This window comes from Benincasa hispida, chromosome 10, assembly GCF_009727055.1.
Source record: "Benincasa hispida cultivar B227 chromosome 10, ASM972705v1, whole genome shotgun sequence".
In the NCBI taxonomy this organism is placed as follows: Eukaryota; Viridiplantae; Streptophyta; class Magnoliopsida; order Cucurbitales; family Cucurbitaceae; genus Benincasa; species Benincasa hispida.
This window is the reverse complement of record NC_052358.1, coordinates 9,575,264-9,602,748: the sequence shown is the minus strand read 5'-3', so window position 1 is coordinate 9,602,748 and position 27,485 is coordinate 9,575,264. Positions and strand designations below refer to the sequence as shown.

The 27,485-nt window shown below is 37.5% G+C and overlaps 3 protein-coding genes across 7 annotated transcripts; 2 read left to right on the top strand and 1 right to left on the bottom strand.

Moving 5' to 3' along the window:
* Window positions 1-2,467: 2,467 nt before the first annotated feature.
* LOC120088826 (constitutive photomorphogenesis protein 10) lies at window positions 2,468-10,235 on the top strand. 2 transcript variants are annotated; one of them, XM_039046272.1, is made up of 5 exons: window positions 2,468-2,955; window positions 8,642-8,715; window positions 8,863-9,010; window positions 9,755-9,848; window positions 9,969-10,235. In XM_039046272.1, exons 1-5 carry the CDS (start codon window positions 2,718-2,720, stop codon window positions 10,057-10,059), a joined length of 645 nt encoding a protein of 214 aa, XP_038902200.1. In that variant the 5' UTR covers window positions 2,468-2,717; the 3' UTR covers window positions 10,060-10,235. The 2 variants fall into 2 exon arrangements, with proteins under 2 accessions (XP_038902200.1, XP_038902201.1); XM_039046273.1 differs by having other exon boundaries at window positions 2,479-2,955; window positions 9,755-10,235.
* Window positions 10,236-13,498: 3,263 nt separating this feature from the next.
* Window positions 13,499-19,772, top strand: LOC120089360 (probable acyl-activating enzyme 18, peroxisomal). Its single transcript, XM_039046796.1, has 14 exons — window positions 13,499-13,909; window positions 14,029-14,158; window positions 14,259-14,512; window positions 15,004-15,205; window positions 15,575-15,615; window positions 16,204-16,332; window positions 16,529-16,602; window positions 17,311-17,531; window positions 17,650-17,744; window positions 17,823-18,039; window positions 18,136-18,261; window positions 18,478-18,576; window positions 19,010-19,216; window positions 19,308-19,772. Exons 1-14 carry the CDS (start codon window positions 13,641-13,643, stop codon window positions 19,419-19,421), a joined length of 2,178 nt encoding a protein of 725 aa, XP_038902724.1. The 5' UTR covers window positions 13,499-13,640; the 3' UTR covers window positions 19,422-19,772.
* A 536-nt stretch (window positions 19,773-20,308) lies between these two features.
* Window positions 20,309-26,343, bottom strand: LOC120089361 (importin subunit alpha-9). Of its 4 annotated transcripts, none has more exons than XM_039046798.1 (11): window positions 26,120-26,339; window positions 25,537-25,750; window positions 24,406-24,559; window positions 23,951-24,053; window positions 23,274-23,458; window positions 23,052-23,131; window positions 22,545-22,695; window positions 21,982-22,063; window positions 21,794-21,852; window positions 21,401-21,706; window positions 20,309-20,845 (listed from the first exon to the last, which is right to left on the bottom strand). In XM_039046798.1, the coding sequence occupies exons 1-11, from the start codon at window positions 26,169-26,171 to the stop codon at window positions 20,681-20,683; spliced, it is 1,551 nt and encodes a 516-aa protein (XP_038902726.1). In that variant the 5' UTR covers window positions 26,172-26,339; the 3' UTR covers window positions 20,309-20,680. The 4 variants fall into 4 exon arrangements, with proteins under 4 accessions (XP_038902726.1, XP_038902729.1, XP_038902727.1 ...); XM_039046801.1 differs by adding an exon at window positions 24,692-25,090 and having other exon boundaries at window positions 20,703-21,706; window positions 25,537-25,776; window positions 26,120-26,343; XM_039046799.1 differs by having other exon boundaries at window positions 20,703-21,706; window positions 25,537-25,776; window positions 26,120-26,342.
* Between the last annotated feature and the right edge of the window lie 1,142 nt (window positions 26,344-27,485).

Sequence of the window (27,485 nt, the reverse complement as noted above, 5' to 3'; positions counted from 1 at the left end):
CCATCATATTGCAAATCCTTGTGTTCGACCTCGGTTCACATCGAGAAACTTATAAGTTGTTTATACTTGGAAATTTATAAGAAATTTGTGACTAGCGCATGATTTACTACAGTTAACCGCACAATGCATAAGACATTCCAACATAGTATCTATTAAACGCAACAATTAGCAATAAGTTTTTGACGCCGTTGTTGGGGATTTGGTAACTGATTGTTTGTTGAATTTGTGTTTTTGCAGACACTCTTTTAATTTTTGGAGTATTGCTAGCTTAAACGACAAGCAGTAAACAGTATATGAGTACATGTACTGAACTTGAATTCAACATTAACCCTGAAATTGAGAGAACTTTTCATCGCAAAGAAGAAAAATAGAAACAAACAAAGAAAGAATATGGTCAGTAACAACAACAACCAGAACAACCAGGCCAGAGGTAATGGACTTTTCGGGCAAGATCAGTAGGACCCTATCTTTCTGACCGTAAACCGCAACATTCCCATGAGGAATTATACGGCCCCAAATTTGTATGATTTTTCACCTGGTATCATGCAGCTAACCATCGACGAGAACGCAAGGTTTGAGATTAAGCCAATTATGCTTCAAATGATCCAAACTGCAGGGCAGTTCAGAAGGATGCAGGGTGAAGATCTTCATGCTCACCTAACGAGCTTTGTGGAAATGTGTAATACCTTCTCTATCTCGGGGGCAATGCCAGAGGGGATTAGGTTATCTCTTTTCCCTTACACTCTACGTGATGAGGCTAAGAAATGGGTCTATTCCTTGGAGCCGAACGAGATAATGTCTTAAGACCAGTTAGTCGAACAGTTTATGAAAAAGTTCTTCTCTCTAGCTGTTAACACAAGGAGATGATGGTATATCTTGAATTTTGAACAAATAGACTCGAAAAATTTAAGCGCCGCTTGGGTATTGTACGTAATTGCCCCCATATTGGCATCCCCGACTGCGTTTTGATGGAGACTTTCTACAATAGGTTGAATAGAGTGTTGCAATCGATGGCTGATGTCTCTGCAGTAGGAGGCCTTATGGACAAGACCTACATTGAGGCTAAGGCGATATTGGACAAGATTTCTCAAAACAATGACGACTGGCTAGATGATGGATATGGAATAAGGAATGCTGATAGACGAAAAATGAAATGAGCGATAGTACAAGTAGATGCGGTAGGCTCATTAGCCGCCTAGATGGCTACTGTAAGTTCTCTTCTACATATCATGGCTATTAATCAAGGTGCTTTGAATAAGAATGTCGCACAACTTAACACCATGACGCAGGTTGCGACGGTGAATTGTGTGCAATTTGGAGAGCCACACTCAGTTGATGTTTGTCCATATGACCCTCAAACTGTCTTTTCCATCCATAATAATCCTTTTAGCAACACATATATTCCTGGATGGAGGAATCACCCAAACTTCTCTTGGGGAGGGAATCAAAAGCAATCGGGGCAGAAACATGTGCAGCATCAAAATGTGCATCAGAATACTCAGCAACAAACGCACAGAGGGCATCCACCAGGGTTCAATCAGCACAACCAAGGCCACCAACATGATCTGAACCGATCTCATTATAACCAGAACCAAGTCTCAAGTTCGAACGCGTCGTCATCGTTGGAATGCTTTTGAAGGAATATATTCAGAAAAACGATGCGTTGATCTAGCGCAAGCCTCGTCAATACGGAACCTATAAATGTAGGTAGGACAGATCGCTAATGATCTAAAAAATAGGCAACCAAGCACCCTACCAAGTAACACCAAGGCTCCACAAGGAAATGGCAAGGAACAGTGTCAAGCTGTGACACTGCAAAGTGGGAGAACAATGTATAAGCAGCTTGTTAAGACCCAATATATCAGACCCGTGAAACCAATGAAACCACAGACTCCAAGAGAACCAGAAATTAAGACTCCAACAACTACTCCAATTGACCTTGATAACCCTGAATTTACAACAGATCTTCATAGTTCAACTTTTCAATACTCTAATGAATCCTCTACAACTTTAAACCTCGATAATATTGAAGCTCCAAAAACAACAAGTCCATAATCATCGTCACAAGATCCTGATGTGGCGAAAGAAAAAAAAAAAAAACAAAGCAAGAGAAATCTTGCAAGTGCCACCCTCTTTTCCCAATACATTGAAGAAGAAAGACAATAACAACAATTCAAAAGATTTTTGGATGTGTTAAAACAGCTACATATCAACATCCCGCTAGTTGAAGCTCTTGAAAATATATAAGATTTTGAATAAGATTTTGATAGATAATCTAATATTTGAAGAAAAAAAACTAGAATCTCTATGTTTAATCTCTCCAATATATACATAGAAAGATCTAAAAGTCAAAAGATAAGTTAGAAAAAATGAATTTTTTAACTAAATCTTGGTAATCGAATTTGTCCAAGAACTACTAAGAAAACGAGTTTGAGATCCATCAAGAAAAACGAGTATAATGAATTTTCAAAACACCGTGTCAATTTTGGAGGATGAAAAGTTGATCGGTGTTATTTTCAACACTTTCCCAATTAGAATGCAAAATCTGAATTGTAATGTGGGATTTTGATCTGCAATTGCGTTTAATCAGATACTATAAAGTTTGAACGTCGTCGTCGCCGTCGTCGTCTGTAGCGATTAGCGATTAGCAATTAAAGCAATTGGGCAAATTTATAATCGACAAATGGTCAGTGTAGGATTCAAAAATCTGAAATCTAATGGTGGGAAATCGAGACCACCGGCCGCAACTGCCTCTCTTTGGTGGAGGGAGGTCGTCTTCCTCAACCTCCTTAGCACCTCCAACTTCATGGGCTTCCACAACCTCCGTTTCTGCTTCAGGCAAGAGAATCCAAAGAGAAATGACTGAGTTTAACTTAGACCCGCCTTCCGATTGCTCCGCCGGCCCTAAGGGTGACAATCTTTACCACTGGTTCGCTACCATCTTTGGCCCTCCAGGTAGCTGCGACCCTTCTCTTTCTTTACGTTTTCGGGTTTATCGCTACTCTACTCATACGGTTTTTGGTTAGTTGTCCTTTTTCTCCCTCGCTTTGGCCGATGATTTCTTGTTTGTAGACGAGATCTTCACTTTATTTTTTTTTATAAGCATCGTTTCAATTGGGTATGGCCGTTAGGATTCCACTTTCCTGCTGCTTTATATATATATATATCATATGTTTTCTTTTTTCAAGAAGTTTTTTTTATCATCTTCGGTGAAAGAGTTCTTGTTCAGTGAGCTATTACACTTTTTCTTCGTTAGAGATTCTTAGTTTCTGAACTGGATTTTTTAACCATCAAAAGATATGTTGCTTATCTCATTTGTTTACGGTTACTTAACAGATTCTCACTGAAACTCTAATGGGGTTTATTATCTGATTGCTAAATATATCTTTTGCCTTCAACTACAAATGTGTAGTTACGATTCTAAAGAAAGTGATTAGGGAAGAAGATGTTCACTGTTCGAAGGAGTGTATATACTGCTCCTTCAAGTACTTGGTGTGCTGTGTGTCACAATCGCTCTTTCGGAAGCTTCTCTTAGCGATTGTGCGGCACTTGTTCCCGCTCACGAACAAGCCAGCCAACTCGAATTAACGGACTGCCGATGGCACACCGAGTGCCTCTTGCAACCTCCACCCCCGTTTTAGGGAAAACGGTTTTAGAAAACGGGTTTAGAGAAAAGGTTTTCGTAAGAAGATTTGTGAGTGTGAATAAAGAAAGAAAGATTGTAGTAGACTAGAAAGCAATAAGCAACAACAACGGCTTTATAGAGTACTACTCCGGGTATGAGAAAATGATGGTTAGTCTTATCCCCATATAGTGCATTCTGAACAAAAAGCCAACTGGCGCCCTTGCATATGCAAAAGGGCGAGTGGTCACTTACAATGAAAATGTAAAAAAGCAAGCTAACTAAACTAATACAATACAGGACATGAAAATATGCTAGAAGGGGGTTGGATTGGGCATGCGGCCATGGGCAACAGGCCCTGGACAAGCATGACCGTTACATTCTCCCCCACTTAATTGGTTGACGTCCCCGTCAACCGACCTTGTTCAAAACCTGCGATGGCCGGAGCTGCATTCTTCAAGTCTTCGGCCCGCTCCCAACTGATCTCTTCGTCGGGGAGATCCTTCCATTTCACTAAGAACTCTGTCAGTTCTCGTCTGGGTCTTCCACTACGGCGCGTACGTTTACCCAAGATTTGTGCAACTTCTTTCTCAGCAAAACTCTTCATCGTGACCGATGGGCGCCTTAGCATGTTCCGCTGTCCATCCTCGGGTTCGGGATGATAGGGCTTCAGGAGGTTCACACCGATGACAGGATGAATCTTCATCCATGAGGGTAACTGAACCCTATATGAGGTTCTCCCGACCTTCTCAATTACCTCCACTGGACCTTCATATTTCCTTACTAGCCGTTGGTCTCTCTGACCTCGGAACCGAAACTGTCCCCGTCGTAGCTTGATCAGGACCTTGTCCCTAGCTTGAAACTCGGCCCTCTGCTTCTTACCAGCCCATTTCTTCACTCTCCTTGATGCTCTTTCTAGGTAGGCGCGAGCTATCTCAGGGGTTTTGCTCCACTCTTTAGTGAAGTTATGTGCCTGAGGACTTTTGCCTGCATAAGGGTGGTCCACCAAGTGTGGCCTGAGTGGCTGTCTGTCGCACACTTCGAGGGCCGCCTTTCCGATTGCGGAACTCTGCTGGCTATTGAAGCTAAGCTGAGCCATACCTAACAACTCGTCTGACTGTTTCCGACGCTCAGCCAATTCGGGCGGGGCCATCTGATATGCCTTCCTGGCAGGCGGCTTTGCCCCTGGCAACAACTCAACCTCATGGTCAATCCCCCTTCGTGGGGGTAGGGACTTGGGCAAGCTTTTCGGCCTGACGTCCCGATACTCTTCCAAGACAAATAGATCGTCTTGGGGGATCTCCTCTTCAGTGGACTCAACCGATTCTACTGGGATGGTCATGAACGTGGGTTCGTCGTGGGCCGGGCCCCTCTTCAATTGGAGGGCTGAGATCATTCTCACTCCATTTGGCCGCTTGATACTGGCTTGGACTACGGTCGGTGTAGATCCGGTAATGACTAAGCATTTGGCGAGGGGCACTGGTATGACTTTATGTTCAAGTAGGAATTCCATCCCCAGTACCACATCGAAATCATCCATCTTGACAATCACGAAGTCGACGAGGCCCTTCTAGTCTCCTAACTTTACTGGAGTTCTCTTCGCTATCCCCGAAATCGGTAGGGCTGCGGAATTCACAGCTTTCATTCTTCCTGCATCTCTTTCCCAATTCAAGTTCAGGCGACGAGCTTCCGTTTCCGCCATGAAGTTATGGGTAGCCCCAGAGTCAACCATAGTGGTTTTGGCCGATCTTTTGTTGACCCAAGCGTCCACATACATGAGACCTTTCTCTAGTGGCTCCGTCGCCTTTCCCATATTCTTCTGGAGTGCAGACAGGAATTTCAATGCCCCCATCCTGGGATTCTCAATTTCTGCCGCTGGCTCGGGTACCGTCTCCTCTAGTTCGGCCTCGTCTCCGGAGGTAGAGGCTAATGTGGCTTGAAAAGCATTGAAAGCAGTTTGATTTGGACATTCACGCGCCCTGTGTGGCCCTCTACATATGAAACAAGACAGAGGGCGATTGTAATTGTTATGCTGTTTGTGCGGCCCCCGCCAGTTGTTTCCTGATCTCGGTTGGGATGGTTTACGGTCCCCCCCTGTGTTCTTGTCTCCTCCCCAGGCCTGGAGGGCTGGAACGGCTGTTTCTGTTTTCCTCATTTGAGGAAGTTTGATTGCTTCCTCACATCTTGTGAGTCAGTGCTAAGGTCGTATAGTCGTTCAGCTGTCGCATAGGTAGAGGGGAGATTCTGTACTCTCTGTTCATATAGTTTTGCTTTCGCCCACGGTTTCAGCCCCTCCACAAAGCAAAAGACCTTGTCTTTTTCGGACATATCTCGTATGTCCAACATGAGTCCTGCAAACTGTTTTACGTAGTCCCTGATGTTACTTGTTTGCTTTAGCTCTCTGAGTTTTCGTCGAGCCAAGATCTCAACATTTTCAGGAAGAACTGCGAACGAAGTTCTTGTTTCAATCTATCCCAAGTATCAATAGTGCAACGTCCTTCCTGTATGTTTGTAAATCGTGATCTCCACCACAGGTTTGCATCTTCAATTAGATGCCTCGTTGCTATTGTGACTTTCGACTCTTCAGTCACTGTGTTCGTCGCCTTGAAGTATTGCTCAAGGTCGAAGATAAAATTTTCCAGGGCTTTCGCTTCTCGCACCCCACAGAAGGGTTTTCGGTTCCGGGATTTTTATTCGGCTTACTGCCACTGCGCCCCCAGGTGGGCCTGGTTCCCTACCGCTCGGATGGTGAGATTCACCCTAGCACTCACATCCGCTATCTCGGCTCTGACGACATCCAGGGTCGATCGAAAGTCTTCAGATAGGTCGGTTACCATCTGAAGTATTGCTTTTTGGGAGCTGTCCAGCTCTTCGACACGCTCCTCTATGTGGGCAACAGAACCCGAGGAGCTATCGCCTCGTTCAAAGTTGCTGGACCGTACTGTTTTGGTCTCGAGGGTCTCTACCCTCATCATCAATTCTTGATGGGTAATCCTCTAGGCGGCCTACCACCGCATCAATTCCATCGGCTTTCTCGGCAACTTCTTGTAGCCGAGTCTCAAGGAACGAACATTATCTGGGACCTCTCTCAGGTAGAGCATTTGCTCTTTCATCTCTACCAATCTGTCCACATGGGACTTGTTCAGGTTCTTCGTCGCAGACATGATCACTGATCTTCCTTCTATAAGCCAACCTAGCTCTGATACCAACTGTCACAATCGCTCTTTCGGAAGCTTCTCTTAGCGATTGTGCGGCACTTGTTTTCCGCTCACGAACAAGCCAGCCAACTCGATTACGGACTGCCGATGGCACACCGAGTGCCTCTTGCAACCTCCACCCCCGTTTTAGGGAAAACGGTTTTAGAAAACGGGTTTAGAGAAAAGGTTTTCGTAAGAAGATTTGTGAGTGTGAATAAAGAAAGAAAGATTGTAGTAGACTAGAAAGCAATAAGCAACAACAACGGCTTTATAGAGTACTACTCCGGGTATGAGGAAATGATGGTTAGTCTTATTCCCATATAGTGCATTCTGAACAAAAAGCCAACTGGCGCCCTTGCATATGCAAAAGGGCGAGTGGTCACTTACAATGAAAATGTAAAGAAAGCAAGCTAACTAAACTAATACAATACAGGACATGAAAATATGCTAGAAAGGGGTTGGATTGGGCATGTGGCCATGGGCAACAGGCCCTGGACAAGCATGACCGTTACACTGTGCACCTCTGTCGCAGTGTGTTTTGTGCAAACAATAAAGATTAGATTAGTTGTCAAGGCATTAGCACGAGTTATCACGCCAAGTAAATGGGGTGAGCGTTGGAGAGAAACTAAACTTAGGTTAAAGTTGTCTTACCAACAAAAATTTTTAGATTAAAGTGTCGAACCCACAATCTTCCAGATGAATCTTCAGCAAGAAACTGAATTATCATCCAAAAATACACAAGATGCTGCCATGGTCTTCCTACCAAGTTACATGCTCAAACCCAATTCACATCTATATTTCCGATATCGTCCAAAAATACACAATGATTAGAGGAGATGCTCAGTGATGGAGTTTGATTACCCGACTGCTTGATACCAAAAACTTCGAAGGATTTGGAAGAGTGTCCTCTAGCTAAATAGCCACACGTCACTGTTGTATATATGTGAATGAATGAAATGAGTGCATAAGATCTGTGTCAGGATTTCAACTTGTTAGAATGCCTTGAAACTGTTATTCAGCACTCCGAATGGCCAAGCATGGAGGTCTCTCTACATCTGTAGTATCTGATATTTTTTTTAATAATAAAACTGCTCTAGTTTTCTGCACACTGTTAGTCAATAAAATAAATGTGTTGATTGTTATTGTCTACGCTTTCACGTTTTCTTTGCTTGTCAATTTCATTTCTATCACAACACAACTAAACACGATAAATATAGGGGGAGTCGTGTGTTGCTGTTGATCACTATAAAATTACCTTTCTCCTTTGCATCAAGTGAATTGTTTTTAGTAAAACAACAATGTATTTTGTTGGCTTCCATATCAAGTCTTACTGACGAATGGGCACACGAGAGAAAGAAAAGCCTAGTTTATACAATTTGTGTCTGATATGAGTTTACTAGACAAGAAAAAATGCATGGAAGGGAAAATGATGCATAAGTGATATTTAGTGGCATGGTTATTTAATAGGCGGACAATAGAAAGAAATGCTTCGCTTATGCTCTTTATGCCTCATATTAGTAATAAACAATTCAATAAAGGAAATATGATGCCTAAGTGATGTTTATCTACTAGATTGTTTAATAAAGTAGACTTCACAAAGCATGTACTAGCAAGTCACTTCCTTTTCTTCTCTTTTCGTCTCGCGCTTTCTTTCTTGTAGTGGACACGCAGTACAAGTCATTTGTCTACAAAGTTGCATGTGTTTTTTATTATCTGAGGAATGTGTTTGAACTATCTCCAATAGATCAGGAAAAATTACTGATCAATTTTATCTAGCTTTTCTCAACAGTAGAAATATTGACAAATATCTGTCTTTTTTTAGGAACACCATATGAAGGTGGCATATTTTTCCTGGACATAATTTTTCCAAGTGATTATCCATTTAATCCTCCAAAGGTACTTTTGCTCACATCCTTAAAATTTAGATACAAAAACCAACCCTCATCGTGAGAATCGGATGACCATTCTTGACCTGATGCTATACTGTCTTGAGTTTTATACTCATGTTTATTTATTAAGAAGGATTGGGTCTGAACTCTGCAGGTTGTATTTAAAACCCGAATCTACCACTGCAATGTCGACTCTGCTGGTAATGCAAGTTTGGACATTTTGAAGGATAACTGGAGTCCTGCGTTAACCATCGCAAAGGTGTTAATTGCAGTGAAATCAATTTTTGCAAATCCCAACCCTTGTGAGTTTGCATCACTTTTTTCAACTTATTGTTTATGCCACCTAGACTGACTGTAGTTTAGTTCATATGCTATTCTATTTTAAGGGCTTCTCTAAAGCTAAACCTGCTTTTTTTTCATTATTGTAAACTGAGACATGGGTAATAATACTTTGCTTCGCACTGTATTGAGTTTTTTAACATCAGTTACAATTACAATCCATCCAAAGTTGCAGAGGGGAGTTGATACTTTTTATCAATATTAAAGATAAATTGGACCAAACAGCTTGTCTTTTGTGTGTCTTTTAAGCACTGGGAATGAAATGAAAGGATGCAGATATATGCTCGGTTAGGTTGGGTTTTCAAAGGGAGGACGAGGAATTCAATGATTGTTGGAAGGAATTTACTAGGAATAGGAACTAACTAATGGAGGATTTGTACATAGAGAAATTGAATTGAATTTGAAGTATATACGATTCTCCATGAATATATGCTGGCTATAGAGATAATGTGTATATTAGTGAAAAGATTTCTAGTTACAATGATTACTGGTGGGATGACTATCATGTGAAAAAGGAATATGCAGGGCTTTGCTAATGGTAACCTAACCTGAGTCCTGATCAGAGAGAAGGTTGGTCCGTTTTGTGTGAAAGAAGAGAAGACAGACGTAGAATGTCAATGTGCTAACCTTCCTATACAGCTAATTGATCTAGTTGATGGCAAATTTGGAATCCCACATTCATTTTTGGATTTTACTAATTCTTGCAGATGATCCAAATGCACCTGGTGTTGCTCACTTGTACTTGGCAGACAGAGCTAAACACGACGAGATAGCTGCTGAGTGGACGCTACGTTTTGCTAAGTGAATGGAACCTCAAACCACCAATATTCATGGCATTCTACTTGTTTGGATATCATTTTCTGAAATTGCTTCCAATTCTCTCCCTTTACTTGGTAATTTACTTTGTGTTTTTGCAAGAAGTTATCAAGAACCCTGGAAAGCAAATTCTGAGAACTGCACATGGAATGGAGTACAACCTGAAAGTACTTGGATGCATAAGCGGATAGTATGAATGATTTGTAGCCTGTTCTATATGTGTTGATGTTCTTTTGAAGTGTTCAAGGTGCACTAAAACTTATAGTTATAGCCTTTCGGAATTTAGGTGTCAATTGTAGGAAAACCAATGATTATATATATACTGATGCATATATAATAGTCTCTTGGAGGTTCTTGGATGATTCAAAAGATTCTAGCTGTTGCTGCTAATCTTTGGTTTTATTTATTTATTATTATTTTTTTAAATTTAATTTTTATTTTTAATAATGTGTATTTTCAAAAGACAGGAGAATTTTATGGTGGTATGAATTTCTTTTAGTAATTCTTCTAAAAGAAAAAAAAGAGAAAAATAGATGGTAAAATGAAAGTTCAACTTTGTAAAAATATGAAACTGAGAGTTTTTTTGTTTTTTCCCATAAAAAGAGAGAAGTGCTTAAACGTGCTTATGTCAATAAAAAGAGAAAAGGGCCTAAACGTGCTTTTTCGACTTGTTTGGTTTCACCAATTTTGTTTTATGTTTTTAGATTTACTAAATTCAGTTAATATGTGTTTAGTAGACAATCTGAATTATATTTCTAAAAACTATTTTAGAATTTTGTGATCTAACGGTGGAAATTTTGAAAACAACATTTTTATGTTTTCATTCTATTCAGAATTTGAATATTAAAATTTAAAATGCATAATTATATTAAATAATGTTAAAAAGATTTTAGAAATATAGCATATGTCATGTTATAAACTCAATTTAATTTTTAAATAATTAAAATATTTATTATGTAATATGTTAATTATGATAAATTTCAAATTTGGTCCCTATGGTTATGATAAAATTAAAAGTTAGTCATGATTTTTAAATTTAGATTTTAGTTTCTATGGTTTGATAAAACTTCACCTAATAGTCTCTATGGTTTGTTAAATCCTTTTAAATAATCAAACCATAGGGGTAAATTCAAATTAATTATAAGATCTTAATTTTAGCTTCTTCCAAATCGACAAAAAATTCTATTTACCCAATAAATTATATATTATTAGAAAATAATAATTTTACATTTTTTCTACATAAAACATGTTCATAAATAAAATTCATAATAGTTTATTATCAATTAATATTTAATAGGTAACTTGCACTAGTTTGCAATTATTTATTAGAATTATGAATTCAATTTCTGAATTTTGTTACCAAACACATGTCTGAAAACATGAAATATAATTCTATTTTCATTTAATCCGTTGTTTTCAATTTCTGTTTTCAGATTCTCCTCCAAATAGACCAGATTTTCAATTGTCACCGAAGTAATCCACCAATTTCTCCCAACAAATTACTAATTCCCCTGACGTAGATCTACTCATGGTTAATAGATGAATAAGAATATTGTTCCGATAGATAACTCTTCTATAGAGTTCATTAATAAGGGGAAAACCTAATTAACTAAAAGCGAAATTATTATTAAATAAATATAGAATTTATGATCCTTTTAATCAACTTACACATTGAGGATTTTTTTTTTAATTGTAATATCACCTTTAAGTTTTCACATTACAAAACCAGTATGTTTTTTTTAAAAAAAAATTCTCGATCAAAATATTATGTAATCTTTCCAAAATTAAAAAATCACACTACTAAATATTGCACAATTTGGAAAAGTCTGAAAAGATAATTAGTAAATTATTTAAAAATAAAAAAATAAATTTAAAAATTCGTGTAGAAATCAGAGTTGTATAACATTAGGGCCGTTTGGTTAGAGGGAAAAGAGGGTGGGAATGGGAATGAGTTTACAAGACCCATGTTTGGTTGGTGGGATTTATTTATTTATCTTGGAAAATGTAATTCTTAGGTATATTTTACCCACACAAATGAAGGAATTGCATACCCATTGAGAAGTGTGGGTTTTCATTTCTTCTACCGCTTCCTACCACGATTTTCCTTCATTCCAGCCGTGAAATCGTATAACATTTTGTTACTCAGCGATCGTGTAGCATTTGGTAAGCGATCGTGTAGCATTTGGGTAGGCGATCGTATAGCATTTTGTTACTAAGCGATCGTGTAGCAGAGCTTGGCGATCGTGTAGCAGAGCTAAGCGATCGTGTAGCATTTAGTAAGCGATTGTATAACATTTGGTAGGCAATCGTATAGCATTTTGTTACTCAGCGATCGTGTAGCGGAGCTCAGCGATCGTATAGTATTTTGTAAACGATCATGTAATGAAGCTCAGCGATCATGTAGATAATTTAAACAATCGTACAGTATTTTGTAAACGATTGTGTAGCGGAACTCAGCGATCGTGTAGATAATTTAAGCGATCGTATAGTATTTTGTAAACGATCGTGTAGCGGAGCTCAACGATCGTGTAGATAATTTAAGCGATCGTATTGTTACGAAATCGACAATTAAAGAACACAAAAAAGGGAACGTAGAGATAGAGAAGATCGACACACAAATATACGTGGTTCACTAACAGTGTGTTAACTACGTCCACGGGCAGAGTGAGAACAGTTTATATAGCACACTACTCTAAACCCTAAGGTCATAATCGTAAATAACTACAAATAAATAAATATGTTGAATACGAATTCTGAATAGGTTTGATAAGGACGTTGTTTGAAGCGCTAACAAATAGATTCAAGGCATTTCAACAAATGCTTGATAGGGACAAAACCCTCAATGTATGATATTGTCCATTTGGGCATAAACCCTCATGGATTTGTTTTCATACTCTCAATTTTTTTTCCATGCACAACCAAACATAGTCATCCTTGATTCCCAGTAACTTTATTCGCTGACATATAATTCCCAAACATCCTTAATTTTTGGGCATGAGAAAATCTCGATCCAAACGGTCCCTTAGGGAGATTGCATATAATTTGAAAAAATTACGTAGATCTCGGTGTTATTCCCGAGCAAAATAATCAAGTTTCTATATATTTGAGTTTTTTTGGTGAAATTTCGGACATAATTAATACCAAATTTGATAAATTTGAGCTTTGTCACTGGAATCTCAACAAGATTAACACCGAATTTCTATATATATCCCAAATTTTACCCAATTTTCGTAAAATTTAAGTTTTCAAAAAATTGAAAATGTTGAATAGAATTTTAAAAATTCATATATTGCGAAAACAGAAATTATTTGAAAAATTAGATAATAATTTGCATAATATTTAGTAAAGATAATCAAATTTGAAAAAAATTTAAAAGACATAGGATTTGATATAAAATTTGGAAACATTACATCAAAATTTCACAAATCTCCATATGTACCAGGATAGATGTACCAATAAAAACTATCGTTAAGAATTAAAATTAAAAAAAAAAAAAAAAAAAAAAAAAAAAAAAAGTTGAAACCTTAATCTTCCTATTTTGACAATTTCCCTTGCGTCAAGAAATCATAAATTTCCGAAGGGGGTCATTACCCTCATCCTATAGAGAAGCTCCTTTAAAGTCATTAATCATGAATTCTGAAAATGGTAGAATAGAAGCGTGGCTGATCAGAAGCCACACCCTTTTGCCCAGTCTTTAAAAACGCAGTAAATGAAGCCTACTTCAGAGTCTCCTTTAATAATTCCTCAATGGAGATTTGATTTCCCAGAGAAGAACAAATGGGAAAGAGCATTTGGGAATTGGGTATTGAAGATTTTGTGAAGGCAGGCTTAAACCTCGATGAAGCTGTGGAATTCAACAGGATTCTTCAAAATGCAGTGTCCACGGCCCAAAGATCAGACCCTGCAGAGGTTTGGCGCGAGCTCATGGCTCGAAGAGCCTTGAAACCCACGTACCCATATGAGTTGCATCGGCTTCTTTATTACTCTGTCTATGCCAATTGGAATGTCTCTTCCAATGGACCTCCTCCCTATTGGTTTCCTTCTCTGTAATGTCTCTCGTGTCATTCACTCAATTTTTATACAGTTTCTGTGTCTTTGTAATGCACATTTTTCTGGGATGCTTTGCCCTTGTGCTCTAATTGCTTGTAATATTGTCTACTTGTAGTGATCAATCTAAACTGACAAACTTGGGAAAGATCATGGAGTTACATGGTCCAAAGCTGTTGGGAGCTTCATATAAAGATCCTATCTCAAGTTTCAGCCTGTTTCAGAAATTCTCCTCTCAGAATCCTGAGGTTTGGATTCTATTCTGTGCTTGGGATTACCCATATTGGTTTTAGTATGGAAATTGCATTCATTTTTCTGACCACTGTCTTGTCCTTTTGATGCTTATAGATTTACTGGTCAATTGTTCTTGAAGAGCTTTCTGTTACTTTTCAAAAAGCACCGAGGTGTATTTTAGATAGGACTGAGAAGTCAAATGGAAAATGGCTCCCTGACTCCATTTTGAATATTGCTGAGTGTTGTTTGCTTCCTTCAAGTCGCCCATTAAAAGATGATAATCATTTGGCAGTTGTGTGGAGGGATGAAGGCTGTGATAATTCAAATGTGAACCGTATGACTCTCAAAGAACTTCGAGAGAGAGTAATGTATGCTCCTCTCTTTAGAAACCGATGTTTCATTAAATTATATTGCTGATTATAACGAGAGAGGTTTCATATTAAGCAATTCTCTTGAAAAGCGTTATACAATTCTATTACTCTTTTTTTCTCAATATAAATAACTACTTTCATTGAGGAAAAAATATGAAAGAATACAAAGACATAAAAAAACCAAACCCACAAAAACCTCCTTTAAAGGAAAGGGATTCAACTAAGTAAAATGTTACCTAAAGAGTGGTCTTCGAAATCAAAGCCCAAAGGAGACATAAAACTTAACCAGAGATCAAGCATCACTATTTTTCTCTCCCCATAAAACTCATAACGAAGTGCACACTCTAACAAAAGCAACCCTTCTCCCTAAAAGGCAGGTGAAGGAGAGGTTTGCGATCAAACCACTGACACTCTTCTAAGGAGCCAACATGAAACCAAACTCCTGAATTATGTTACTCTTTTTAATGGGATCTTGGCATGCTGTGCAGGTTGGTGGCAAATGCACTTGATGCAACATTTTCAAAGGGCGATGCTATTGCCATTGACATGCCATTGACAGTTCATGCAGTTGTCATATATTTAGCTATTGTTCTATCAGGGCTTGTTGTTGTGTCTATTGCTGACAGCTTTGCTGCTAATGAAGTTGCAATTCGTCTGCGTATATCAAAGGCAAAGGGAGTCTTTACTCAGGTAATTTTGTTAAAAACCTAAAAAACAGGGGCAGGTGAGGAATCTCATGAGCTTTATATAGTAAATTTTGAGTGGGGAAAATGACCTCTTACTAAGCAGTCATTTCTCAATAGAGCTTATTATTGTTGTTGATTTTCCTCTGATGAATTTAACTGAGTCTTGATGATTACATGACTTTGAAAACTGAAGATTTCATTTTGTTATTGTGTATTTGTTTTCAAAGCGAAGAACAAGAAATATACAAAATTTGACGCTTAGATTATATATGTTGCCATTAACAGGGAAATATTCAAATATCATTAACATTTTACATTTGACTTTGTTTTCAGTGTTTTTCAATGTTTAATTCTTATTTCATATTTCAAGCAGGATTTCATATTGAGAGGAGGCAAGAAGTATCCTTTGTACAGGTGAAGTTAATCAACACAAAACTCTACGTTTTCCTACCCGGTCTTTGGTGCAAGAGAGTCATGAGTTACAGTGACAAAATGCAAACTTTTATATTCCACTTCACAGTGGCTAGTATCTTTATCTGCAATACACCAAGAATCATATTTGTAGATGGAGTGGCATTAATAATTCATAGCTTGATTAATCTGTCAACTTAGAACTCTTCCATTGTAGGTGTTAAAGTGTGATATAATTTTACATTTACCTTCACTCATTAGCTTAAACTTTTGGGTCAATCGGTGATTTAACGTGGTATCAGAAGAGAAGGTCATGTGTTCAGACTACTGCAATATTATTTACTCCCCAATTATATTGATACTTGGTGGGTCATCTACAAATTTCCAAGCCCACAAGTGAGGGAGATTGTTAAGTGTTGATATAATATTAAATTTATCTTTATCAATTAGCTAAGTTTTTTGGTTAGTCGGTGATTTAATCTTAGGTTTCTTGGAAGCTCATGTGCTGATGTTACCATTTGACACAGATTTGGTTCTTTAAGAACTCATAGCGGCACTGCAATTTCTCACGGAATATTTTTGTCCTTGCAGTCGGGTTATAGAAGGGGGGTCGTGTAAGGCTATTGTGATCCCCGCAACTGGAAACAGGCTGGAAGTGGATTTGCGGGAACATGATCTATCATGGCAAGAATTTCTTTCGACTGCAAAGGAATTTCCAAGGTAATGCAATGGCAATGTTTACACTTGTTTTGTTGCTTTCTTATTACCCTCTTGTAAGTTCAATAAACAATGTCCTACTTAAATTCTGCTGCAGATGAAGGTGACGTTCCAAATATTACCAACAGTACTGATTATGTTTTACCATGTATGAATCAGTAAAATTTGAACTGCTGATGCGATCATTTTTATATTGCAGATCAAACTGTTACTCTCCAATATATCATTCAATAGATGCCGTGACTAACATTCTCTTTTCATCTGGGACCACAGGTAAAAACAATTTTTTTTTATTATTATTATTTTGAAAAAAAACAGCTACATCTACATCATGACTCTCTCCTAGCATGGATGCAACGGCGGATCCAGAATATTTGGTCAGAGGGGGCTTAACTTCAAGTTTAGTAAGAGTATGATTTTGAGGCTAAAAAGGTCCTTTTTGTAATTATTCTATAGGTATCAAATATTATAATTCTAATCAATAATTCTAGTTTTTAGACCAAGAATGGTTGACAAATATTCGAGGGTCTACAAGTTTTTTAGGTAGGTGCGTGAAGTTTATTCAATTTTAATCCATGTACTTTTATTGTTAAAGAAAATGAAAAAGAAAAATCAATATACTTTCATTAAATCTTATATCTTGAAAGTACATGAACTAAAATTGAAACAAATCTTAAAGTATAGAGACCAAAATAGTATTTTTAACATTTTTTAATATAAAGATGAGGCGAAAAATACAAAATATGGGGTGGGTAGGGCCTCGAGAACCTGGGTTGAGGCTATAGCAAGAACACTTTTTGTTAAATAATCCGTTCCACTAATTAATATTACTTCACTGCAAAAGTTTGAGAGGGGAGCTCGGGCCCTAGCTATATCCATCACTGACCATATGTTATACTGTGTATTGATGAAGAAAATGTGTTAATACGATATTTTGACATCGGCAGTTACAAGTTTTTATAAACTTCTGGTCCATATCAGGAGAGCCAAAAGCAGTCTTATGGACACAACTTTCACCTATCCGCTCTGCTGCTGATTCCTGGGCTCACATGGATGTTCAGGCTGGTGACGTTATCTGTTGGCCCACAAATTTAGGATGGGTGATGGGCCCAGTTTCAGTGTACTCATCCTTATTATCTGGTGCAACTCTTGCACTCTATCATGGATCTCCCCTTGGCCGTGGATTTGGAAAGTTCGTCCAGGTGGAAATTTTGTTAGATGCCTCTCTTTGAGTTTATATAGAGCTTATGAGCCCGACTACCCGATTTAATTGCCAAGACAACTAATATTAGACATTTCTTTCCTCTGCATTTGTTGTAGGATGCAGGAGTGACTTTATTGGGAACAGTTCCAAGCTTGGTAAAAACTTGGAAGGATACAAGTTGCATGGAAGGCTTAGATTGGACAAAGATAAGGTAATATTTTACACGTACTTCTGATTGAGTTACAACGTTTAATATCAGTTAAATGGACTTGGAAGTTGATATCTGCAGGCGTTTCGCCTCCACTGGGGAAACGTCAAATGTCGATGATGATCTCTGGCTTTCCTCAAGGTCATATTACAAACCTGTACTGGAATGTTGTGGTGGCACAGAACTTGCATCATGCTACATAATGGGAAGTCCATTACAACCACAGGCTTTTGGAGCTTTTAGCACACCATCTATGACCACAGGATTTGTCATCCTTGATGAATATGGGATACCTTATGTGAGGGCGAGAAATGGACATTTATGTCATTTAGTGAATTTCTCAATGAAGAAATCTAGTATCTCATATTTCTCTGTGTTTTCTTGTGATTAACAGCCAGAAGATCAGCCTTGTATTGGTGAAATAGGGCTATTCCCTCTATGTCTTGGAGCTAGCAGCGAATTGCTAAACGCTGATCATCATGAAGTTTACTTCAAGGGAATGCCTAAATACAATGGAATGGTATGGTCAGGCTCAAGCACACCCTTCTTGTTGTTTATGGATTTCTTTTAATCTCCCAGGGACTTCTGGTACGAAACTTATCTGTATTTATGCTTCAGCATCCGAATGAATGTGGGTTATAGTATTTGTTGATTATGAATGCAAGGGAGATCTCATTTCTTAAATAAGTAAGCAGGCATTCAGAATAGCTTTTTACCTTGATTCACTTCATTGCAGCAACTGAGAAGACATGGAGACATCATCAAAAGAAGTGTTGGAGGCTACTTTGTCGTTCAAGGCAGGGCCGATGACACCATGAACCTTGGCGGCATCAAGGTACTGCATACTGTTTCTCTGATTTTCTGCTGCTACTAACACGAATGACATTTTTCTAGTAAAAGTCAATAGACTTGTAAAGTTGTTAGGATTCTTTCTAACTAGAATAAGATTTGAAATATATTGAAATATAAAAGATGGAGTAACTATAAGATAACTTGAAACTTGCCCTCTTGAGTATGCTAACTCAAGCCCTAGATCAACGATTGCCTCCATTCCCTCACTCACCCTCCTATTTATAACTCTCTATCTAGTTACCCTTATGCCCCTTACTAATATCATACTAAAATCCCTAACTGGGCACCTTACAGAAGCCAAGTAGTAGCTAGTTCGACCAACCTTGTCACTTGCTTATTCCTTTTTGTTAAAAGCTACATATAATTTCTTTACGAACTGCTAGATCATTTAACATCTGTTTCTTTAACACATGTAGACAAGTTCAGTTGAAATTGAGCAGATATGCAACCATGTGGACGAGAGTATATTGGAAACAGCTGCGGTTAGTGTATCACCTATAGAAGGTGGTCCAGAACGACTAGTCATTTTGGTGGTGCTGAGAAAGGGATATAAAAGGTCACCACAAGAGCTGAAAGTCAAATTCTCAAAAGCAATTCAGAGTAATCTTAACCCCTTATTCAAGGTAGCATTTTAAGCAAAGTTCATTTTCTTTCCAGTTTTTTTACAAACAAGAGCTGCAGAAAATTTGAACTTTGACATGAATGAAACTGCAGGTTGGGTTTGTGAAAATTGTACCAAGCTTTCCACGAACTGCTTCTAACAAGTTACTGAGAAGAGTTCTGAGGAAACAGATGAAGGATGAGCTTTCCCTTCGAAGTCAACTTTAGAGGCCAAGGAATCATCTTTCTAAGTTATTGTTGTATGAAGTTCACTGACTCCATGCATAATAATTTGCAATTAGATTGAAATAAGTAGTTCTACATCAATTCCCTTAAGCTATTTGAAAGTCTCAAAAAGTACATTCAAGATAGCAAAAGATAGCAAAAGATAGCAAAAATCCCTCTGTCTCCATGCATAATAATTTGCAATGAGATTGAAATAAGTAGTTTTACATCAATTCCCTTAAGCTATTTGAAAGTCTCAAAAAGTACATTTAAGATAGCAAAAAATAGCAAAAATCCCTCTGTTCAATTTGAAGAAAATTGGAAAGTACATGGCCTCCAATAAAATTACTTTGGTTTGATATGCTGCTTGTCCTTGAAAATGTGTGTAAATAAAATAAGCTAAAAAATACTTTTCATTCTTAAAGAAAATTGTGCTATTAAATAAAATAGGTTAAAAATTACTTTTGAACTTTAACCAATTGAACTATGTAGGAGTTACGTTATCCTTATTTTCAATAGTTAAACTATACTTATGTTGACAAATTCATTTAAATTTTTCAGATAGAATTGTGTTATCCTTACTTTTAATAGTTGAACTATACTTATGTTGACAAATTCATATAACTTTTTCACATAATTTTTAGTCAAAATCTACGCTATGCTCCAAGTTGGTCAAACTAAGTATGGTTCTAAAATTTTATGTTCAAAGATGACGCTTCAGAGTCTCGGTTGAAAACTGGATTTTAGCTCGAAATTTGCTCCTTTAAAATAAACTACCAGAATTTAAATCATTCATTAATTCTTCAACCAAAGGGAGGATTACTGTATCCACAAATGAATTTCAAATTTTACATACAAGTCTCCAAACACAGCCAGATTGTATTTATCTATATGGAGTCACCATTAAAGCTGTAGAAACAATAACAAAAACCCATACAAGTCTACAACTTATTGTGAACAAAAAAAAAAAAAAGAAGAGTGACAAGGGACGTCAAAATCACATTTTGTTTGTCCAATTTTGCAAAGCATTTTCCATATAGTAAAGACGTGCGCGAGATTTTACAGCTCAAGTAAGACAGGCTCTGATCAAACTCATCAGGAAAGTTGCAAATAAACAAAGATAATACTGAAAGCTCAATTCTACCTTCCTCCATGGATGTTGAATTTCATAAAGCAGCTAGTAAACTCAAGTGCGCCACGAACGGAGGTATGAAAGTTTGATTATGAAAACAGTGAGCCTAAGTCTTGGAAGCCGGAACTGTCTACTCACCCAGACCATAGTCCTCGCCGAAGTACTTATCGATCAGACAGTTTGCCATATTTCTCAAGTCTTCATTCTCATGAAACTGAAATCTTTCCATTGCTTCGATGCCGTCTTCCTGCTCAACCAGCCTTGGGCCCTCCCCATTTGGCATACCTCTTAATACCTTTGGCCAAAGAACAAAAAAAATGCATGATCATATGAAGTAGATGTAGAACAAAGTTTGTTCTGGAAGTCCTCTTGACCATTATCGGAGGGCATCACCAACTCACTGGGTCTTCAGAGAACAATAAGAAATATGTATAGAAGGGATCGTGGCTTCTCCCAAAAAGTCAGTAATAAGATATGAATGTGTTATTTTGGTTAGGGGAGGGGGAAGCAACACATAAGTAGTGTGCTTGTAAGGGCTTATATTCGTATAAACTTTCAATTCAAGAAATTGAAGGGAGGCAAATGATAGAAAAGCTTAAGAATATTAAATTTTTTAGCTGTATAATCTATTAATCCAAGACAAGCCATGGGAGGCCTCCAATTGCTTCCCTTTTTTCTTCCCTCAGCTCCTACGTAGTCGGTCAACGTGGAGAATGAGGTGACTTAAGGATTCAATAAGTGGAGAAAGAAGAAGATGCTTTCTAACCCAAAAAAACCCCACGCATGGAAAAATAACAAATGAGAAGAATGCCAAATTAAACACTGTATACGAACAATCAGATATACTAACCATCTCGATGAATTGAAATCCTAGCCTTGCAGCCTCTGTATCGGCAGATCTTACCAAGTCAATGAAACCCTGAAGGCATCCTCTGCCAACAAGTGAGACCAAGTTTTCAACTAGCAGTTTTGCTTTTCCTTCACTTTCATCAGGCACAACACAAAGATTTCCTAATACATATGCTACTTCCTTCCGTACATCAAATGGTGCCCATGAAAGAAGCCGTATCAATAAGGGCATCGCATCACTAGTGTATATCAATTGCTTGTGCTCCATGGAGCCCGCAGCAATGTTAGACAGCATCCAAGATGCTTCCTACTTGCAATAGGGATTCAGATAATATACTCAAAGTCCAAATCTATACAGAGATGGTTAATATTTTAACAAAGTAATGAAAATTACCTTCTTTAAAACTCGGTGTTCGGTTTTTAAGCATTTTATCAGGACTTCTAAAACACTACCTGAAAACGATAGAATTGCATATTCCATTTAAGTCTCACTAGTCACTGTGATTATTTCCTAGTTTGATATTCATTGAAATCTATGTACCGCGATTCCCTCCTAGCAAGAGAAAAAAGTAAATCACCTACCTGTAGTTTCACTTCCAGGGATGAGAATAGCAGAAATTGTACGTGAATCCACAGCCACAAGGTTCCCTAAACTTCGAAGCACCTATTTAAGATGTAATTTTTCAAATAATCAGAAACCCACAAAGTAGTTGATAAAAAACATTGAAAATTGCTTGATATTCATAGAATGTCCAAGTATCAGGCAGTGCTAATGTGGACACTAGCTAGTGGATCTAAAAATGATCAGCAATTCAACTTCAAAATAATGTGCCTGGCATTCAAAATAATTTGCAGAAGAGGAGATTATAAGGAGGCATTCTCCAAGTAGTTGTAGCATGAACGTATGGTATCATTTATAAAGCTCTTGTCGGGCAATTAACTTGGTCTTGCTGACCTTTCTATGCTAAAGAAGAACCAAATGGTAAGGAAAATGGATACAAAATTGTTACTTAGAGAAAATGCACAATCGATACAAACACTTAACATCTTTATCAAGGTACATTGAGCATCTCAAGATAATGTATTGTACATTAGCCCGTACTCAGAAAAGTGAATCTTAGAACGCCAACATTGTTTGTCATTACCGGAATAAGTAATTGCAAACTATTTGATGTTGATAATCTTTCCACAAGTAGTTGGAGAACATCACTCTTCACCAATATACTGATAGCAACATCTGAGAGTGCTGAGAGATACACAACTACCCAGGCAACTTCAGTTGCCAACTCATCATCCCTGCACTTTGTAATTTTGAATATAATTAAAACCCTGCCCACCTATACAATCATAGAAAAATTCCTCTTCAAAATAGTAGCAGTATTAACACTGTACAGGTAAAATCATGAGGAATTATAATGCTTGCAAGTTGCAAGGGAAATTTGCATTGTGCTAAATCTCATCTCTACCTAGGTTAGGAACAACTATTCTCCGGAAAAGTAGATAACCCTCAATTATACATAATCAGTTAAGCTTAATAAGAAAGAGAAAAAATAAGTCAGGATACGAATAAGGGATATATCTATTGACTATCATTGTATTAAATCCTTTATGATCAAAATACATGAACCCCAAAATTTGATAACTACACTTACGCTTTTCTTAAGTGTCTAATAATGGCATCCAACACCCCATCAATTCTAATTAGTTCTGTAGCAGCCCTTGAATCTGGTCCCTATATGAGAAAACATAAGAGGTACTCCGTGAATAAAAATGCACAGATCTTTCAAATTTTGTGATTTGAGGTATGTACAGGATGACATAATATAGTTGTTGATAGGAGAAGGTTTGTTATGCTAGTAAAAGAAAACTCAAACCTTAATTAAGTTGGATAGTGCCCAAGCAGCTGTTTTAACGGATGAACCTTTGTTTGGTAGCAGCATTCTGGCAAGAGGTAGTACAGCACCTTGCGAAAGCAGAATATTCCTCAACTCCTTTTCTTCACCAGCAACATTTCCCAACGCCCATGCACATTGCTCCGCAACAAGCAGAGAACTCTTTTCTGCGCAGAAATGTGCAGTCAAAATCCAAAATAAAAACTAATACAGGGAAAGCAAAGACCATCTAAATTTTTACTGATAGAATTTTGGTGACAACTTGCAGGAAGGACACTAGCAAATACACATTTGAAGTCTCCAATTCATCCCCATCTGTATCTTTTCCCAAATGAATGAGCCAAATTATTCCATAACATTGTAAATATTAAAATTTAAAGAAACTACCTCGACTATTGTAAACTACACAAGCCAGTATAGACAAAGTCTGCCTGTTACAGTTGGTTAAGCAGTGATCATAAGCATATAACAGGAGTATTAATAATCATACTATACATAAATGATGTCAACTTACTGTCAACATGAAATTGGAAGAGGAAGAATACAGATAATCAAATAAAGGGCTTAATTTGAAAACCATAATTTGACTTCAACATATGATATTTCAGGAATCAGGCCTTCAGAAGAGAGGAAAATAAAATTTAATAGGTAATGTGAACCTCCAAGATGAGCAATAAGCAACGGCAACGCTGGCAACAAAGATTTGGTCTCTTCAGGCTTCCCAGCTCCAATGTTCGTTAAGCACCAAGCTGCCTCAAGCAACTGCAGCAAACGAATAGAAGTAAAGACTTCAAAACAAATATTTGTCTATAAAATATCTGCTACTTTACAAGACCTAGAAAAGATGATTCATGCTGAATTGCCCATTTAAGTTCAACAGTCATTGAATATCAATTCAACATTAATCAGATTCCTGAAAGCTATCAATCAACAATAAGCACCTACAAGCTATAAGAAGTAAAAAGTCACGTATTCCATTTCCATTTTTTAAATCAGCATGATTCGCCACAGCGTTGTGAGAAAATTGCACCCTGCATTTGCATAATGCAGTTGGACCTATAATGCACATAACTCAAACCAATCAAACCCCAGTCTCAGGCAAGCTGTTTTTTACCTGTTCATCAGGAGAACCAAATGAAAGACACTGCACCAACAGAGATACTGCTCCTGCTTTAAGAGCAGCTTCAACTGGAGGATATTCTGATCGCGATAACAAGCGTCTTAGTTCTCGAAGGGCATGAATTCTCCTCTGCATTGCACCTTTTCCCCTACAATGTAAATAGCAAGACCTTAAAACCAATTATATTAACTGTTTAGTTACCAATCAAATAAATAGCAAAACAGTGGAGAATGGTTCATTTAAAAACTATAAATGAAGTTAAGAAATGTTCATCACTTACTGCATTACTGTTCACCATGGGGTCAAACCATGTCCCCTTCACCTAAAACAAAAGGGCAGAAAACAATGCCCAAGTCTGTCCATTTTAAAACACATCAATCATTTTTCAAAACCAATATTTTATTGTCCAAATCTTTGACAGCTCATTATGGAAAAATATTTGGTTTTGGCGGAGAAAACCTATTGACAAATGATGTACTACTTCATGAAGACAAATGAATAGCATATGGATGTAAATATGGTCTAAATCGATTTTCTTGTGATTACCATTGCTCTCTTAAGAAATTTAATAATTTTAAGACAAACTTGATATGCGTTTCACAATTTAGTGCATTCCTCCTATATCTGTGCTTCCAGCAATGATCAGGAATGATTTCTCATCTCGGTGCCCATTTCAAGTCTGAGAAATGAAACCACGCCCATCAGCTTCGATGGATTGTATAAATACTTCAAATTTGCTTTGAAAAACGAGAGCTCTCAGACAATCTAGATAGTGGTTGTACTTGATTTCTTAAGAGCATGAACTTACATGTCCAAAATTAGAACTCTTAAACTATTGTAAAAAAAATTGAAAAATTATTAAAAAAGTAGAACTCTTAAACTAGTTAGAGAAAGCACACATGCTACTTAGTATTACATGAATCCACGGCACCAAGTAGGTATGCAAAAAGAGTAACTTAATAGCACCTCCTATCTCTCAAATTCTTCACCCTACAGCAATTCTTCCACGGGATAGTTAAGGCAATTAATAAGTAACCAAGTTGTGATTTTCAGATATGAAAAATAAAAGGAAGTGTTTTTCCCCCCTTTAACCTGAGGATAAGAGAAAGAAAAGGACCCACTTACTGGTATGCAACTGCGGATTTTAGCTCGTCCACTGCTGAACAAGTTTGAACTTCCAACATTGACAACTCTTCGTCCATTATCATTTCACTGTCGACGACAGTGTCATCGCCAATCCCAATTCTGCAGAAGCGCTTCGCGCGCACCAACAAGTCTCTTCTTTCCTTTCCCACTGAAACCGCATGCTGTCTTCTTCGATGAGCCGCAACATTCCCAACTGAGAACAGAATACAGACGCATTCTCTGCATTAGTTACGAACGAAGTTCATAAAAATCAACACGAAAATAAAATCATCCATTTCCTACTGCAAATATCAATAAACTCCGTCCACCCAAAATACCAATCAAATTAAACACACATATCCTTTAGGAATTAGATGCAAATTAACTTCTAATCTCCTCTTTCTTCACTAAGCATCCAAAAACCAAGTTAACATGTCGAACGCAACTACACGAAATTCATTCATTTTCGAACAACATCAACAATATTCCTCACGTTCGAACTCATAGCAGCAAGAAGACCATCTAAATTCAAATATTGCAATCAATCCTTAAAAGAGGTAGCCGGGAGAGAAAAAGAACGCACCCGAAGACTTGATTGAGTCTCTTCTTGGAGAAGGCAAGCTAGAGTCAGCCATTGAAGGGATGTATTCAGAGCAGAACAAAGAAATGGATTAAAGCTTTATAGAACGGCGCAATCGGAGAAATCCGAACAGAATTTTCGCGGGCCAAGTACCACATGACTGCCGATTGGGGTGCCGCCTCCATTATTTCTTTGCTTCTGAAAAATGAAAATTGCCGAAATTATAAATGTCTCCCCATAAGATTTGGTATTTTGCTGGTTTTGCCACATAAGACAATTGTTATTATTATTATTATTATATTATCATCCGGTCAAATATCAATTCATATCCTAAACTTTTCAATTTAAATCCTAGATTAATAATTATATCAATTTAAATTTTGAATTTTCATAGGTGTATCAATTTAAACCCCAAATTAATAATTGCATAATTTAAACTCTAAACTTTCACAACTGTATCCATTTAAACCTTGAAATTTCATGGTTGTATCAATTTAAACCCTCCATTATGTTTTATTTGGATATAGTTATGACAGTTAAGGTTTAAATTAATATAGTTATAAAAGTTAAGAGTTAAAATTGATATACTTATTGTTGCGATATTTATGCCTTAAATTATGTATTATGCATATATTTAGGTTTTATATTAGGGAATTAGTTAATCATTCTTTTTTGTATAAATTCCTTATGGGAATCTAAAATCAATAGAGAAAATAGTCTTTCCACAAGGTATCAGAACCAAGTTATAAGGTTTTTGCACTATTTTAGCCTCCATAGATTTTCGGCTCTCCACGTTTTTCTCCTTCTAGCACACTATTGTCGCTGCTCTTGTAGATCCGTTGTTCCCAACCTCTCATTTGTGTAATTCTTCGACCATTCTCGCTTGCGTCGTGTAGATCTGTCATCTCGCCTCCAATCTATCTCCATTGGGTCTCAGATTTGTTCTGTCTCAACTGAATGTCTTACGTAGCCGCCCAAATCCGATTCAATCCACTGCCAGTCAGTTCCTCCTCCGTTGCACACAACCCGTTGATTGTAGATCCTTTCCTCAGACCCGTCGCTCAACGTTGTCGTACATGCCTCTCAGCTCTGTCCAGCACCGATTTGTGCCCCCATCCACTGTCCCTTCACACAAATCCACGCTGCCTAGAAACACCCACGCAAAACAAACCCTCTGATGGAAAAGGCAAGCAATCAGCGAAAGAATTCAGGATCACTAAACACTCTAATTCATTAATTTTAACAACAAAGTAAGCATGTTCATATCATGAAAAGAGAGTTTCATAATAACTCACCTTTAAAGACTTCAATCCACAGATTCAGCTTCAATCTACTCAACAACAAGGTGTAGACCACTAGACCACTAATA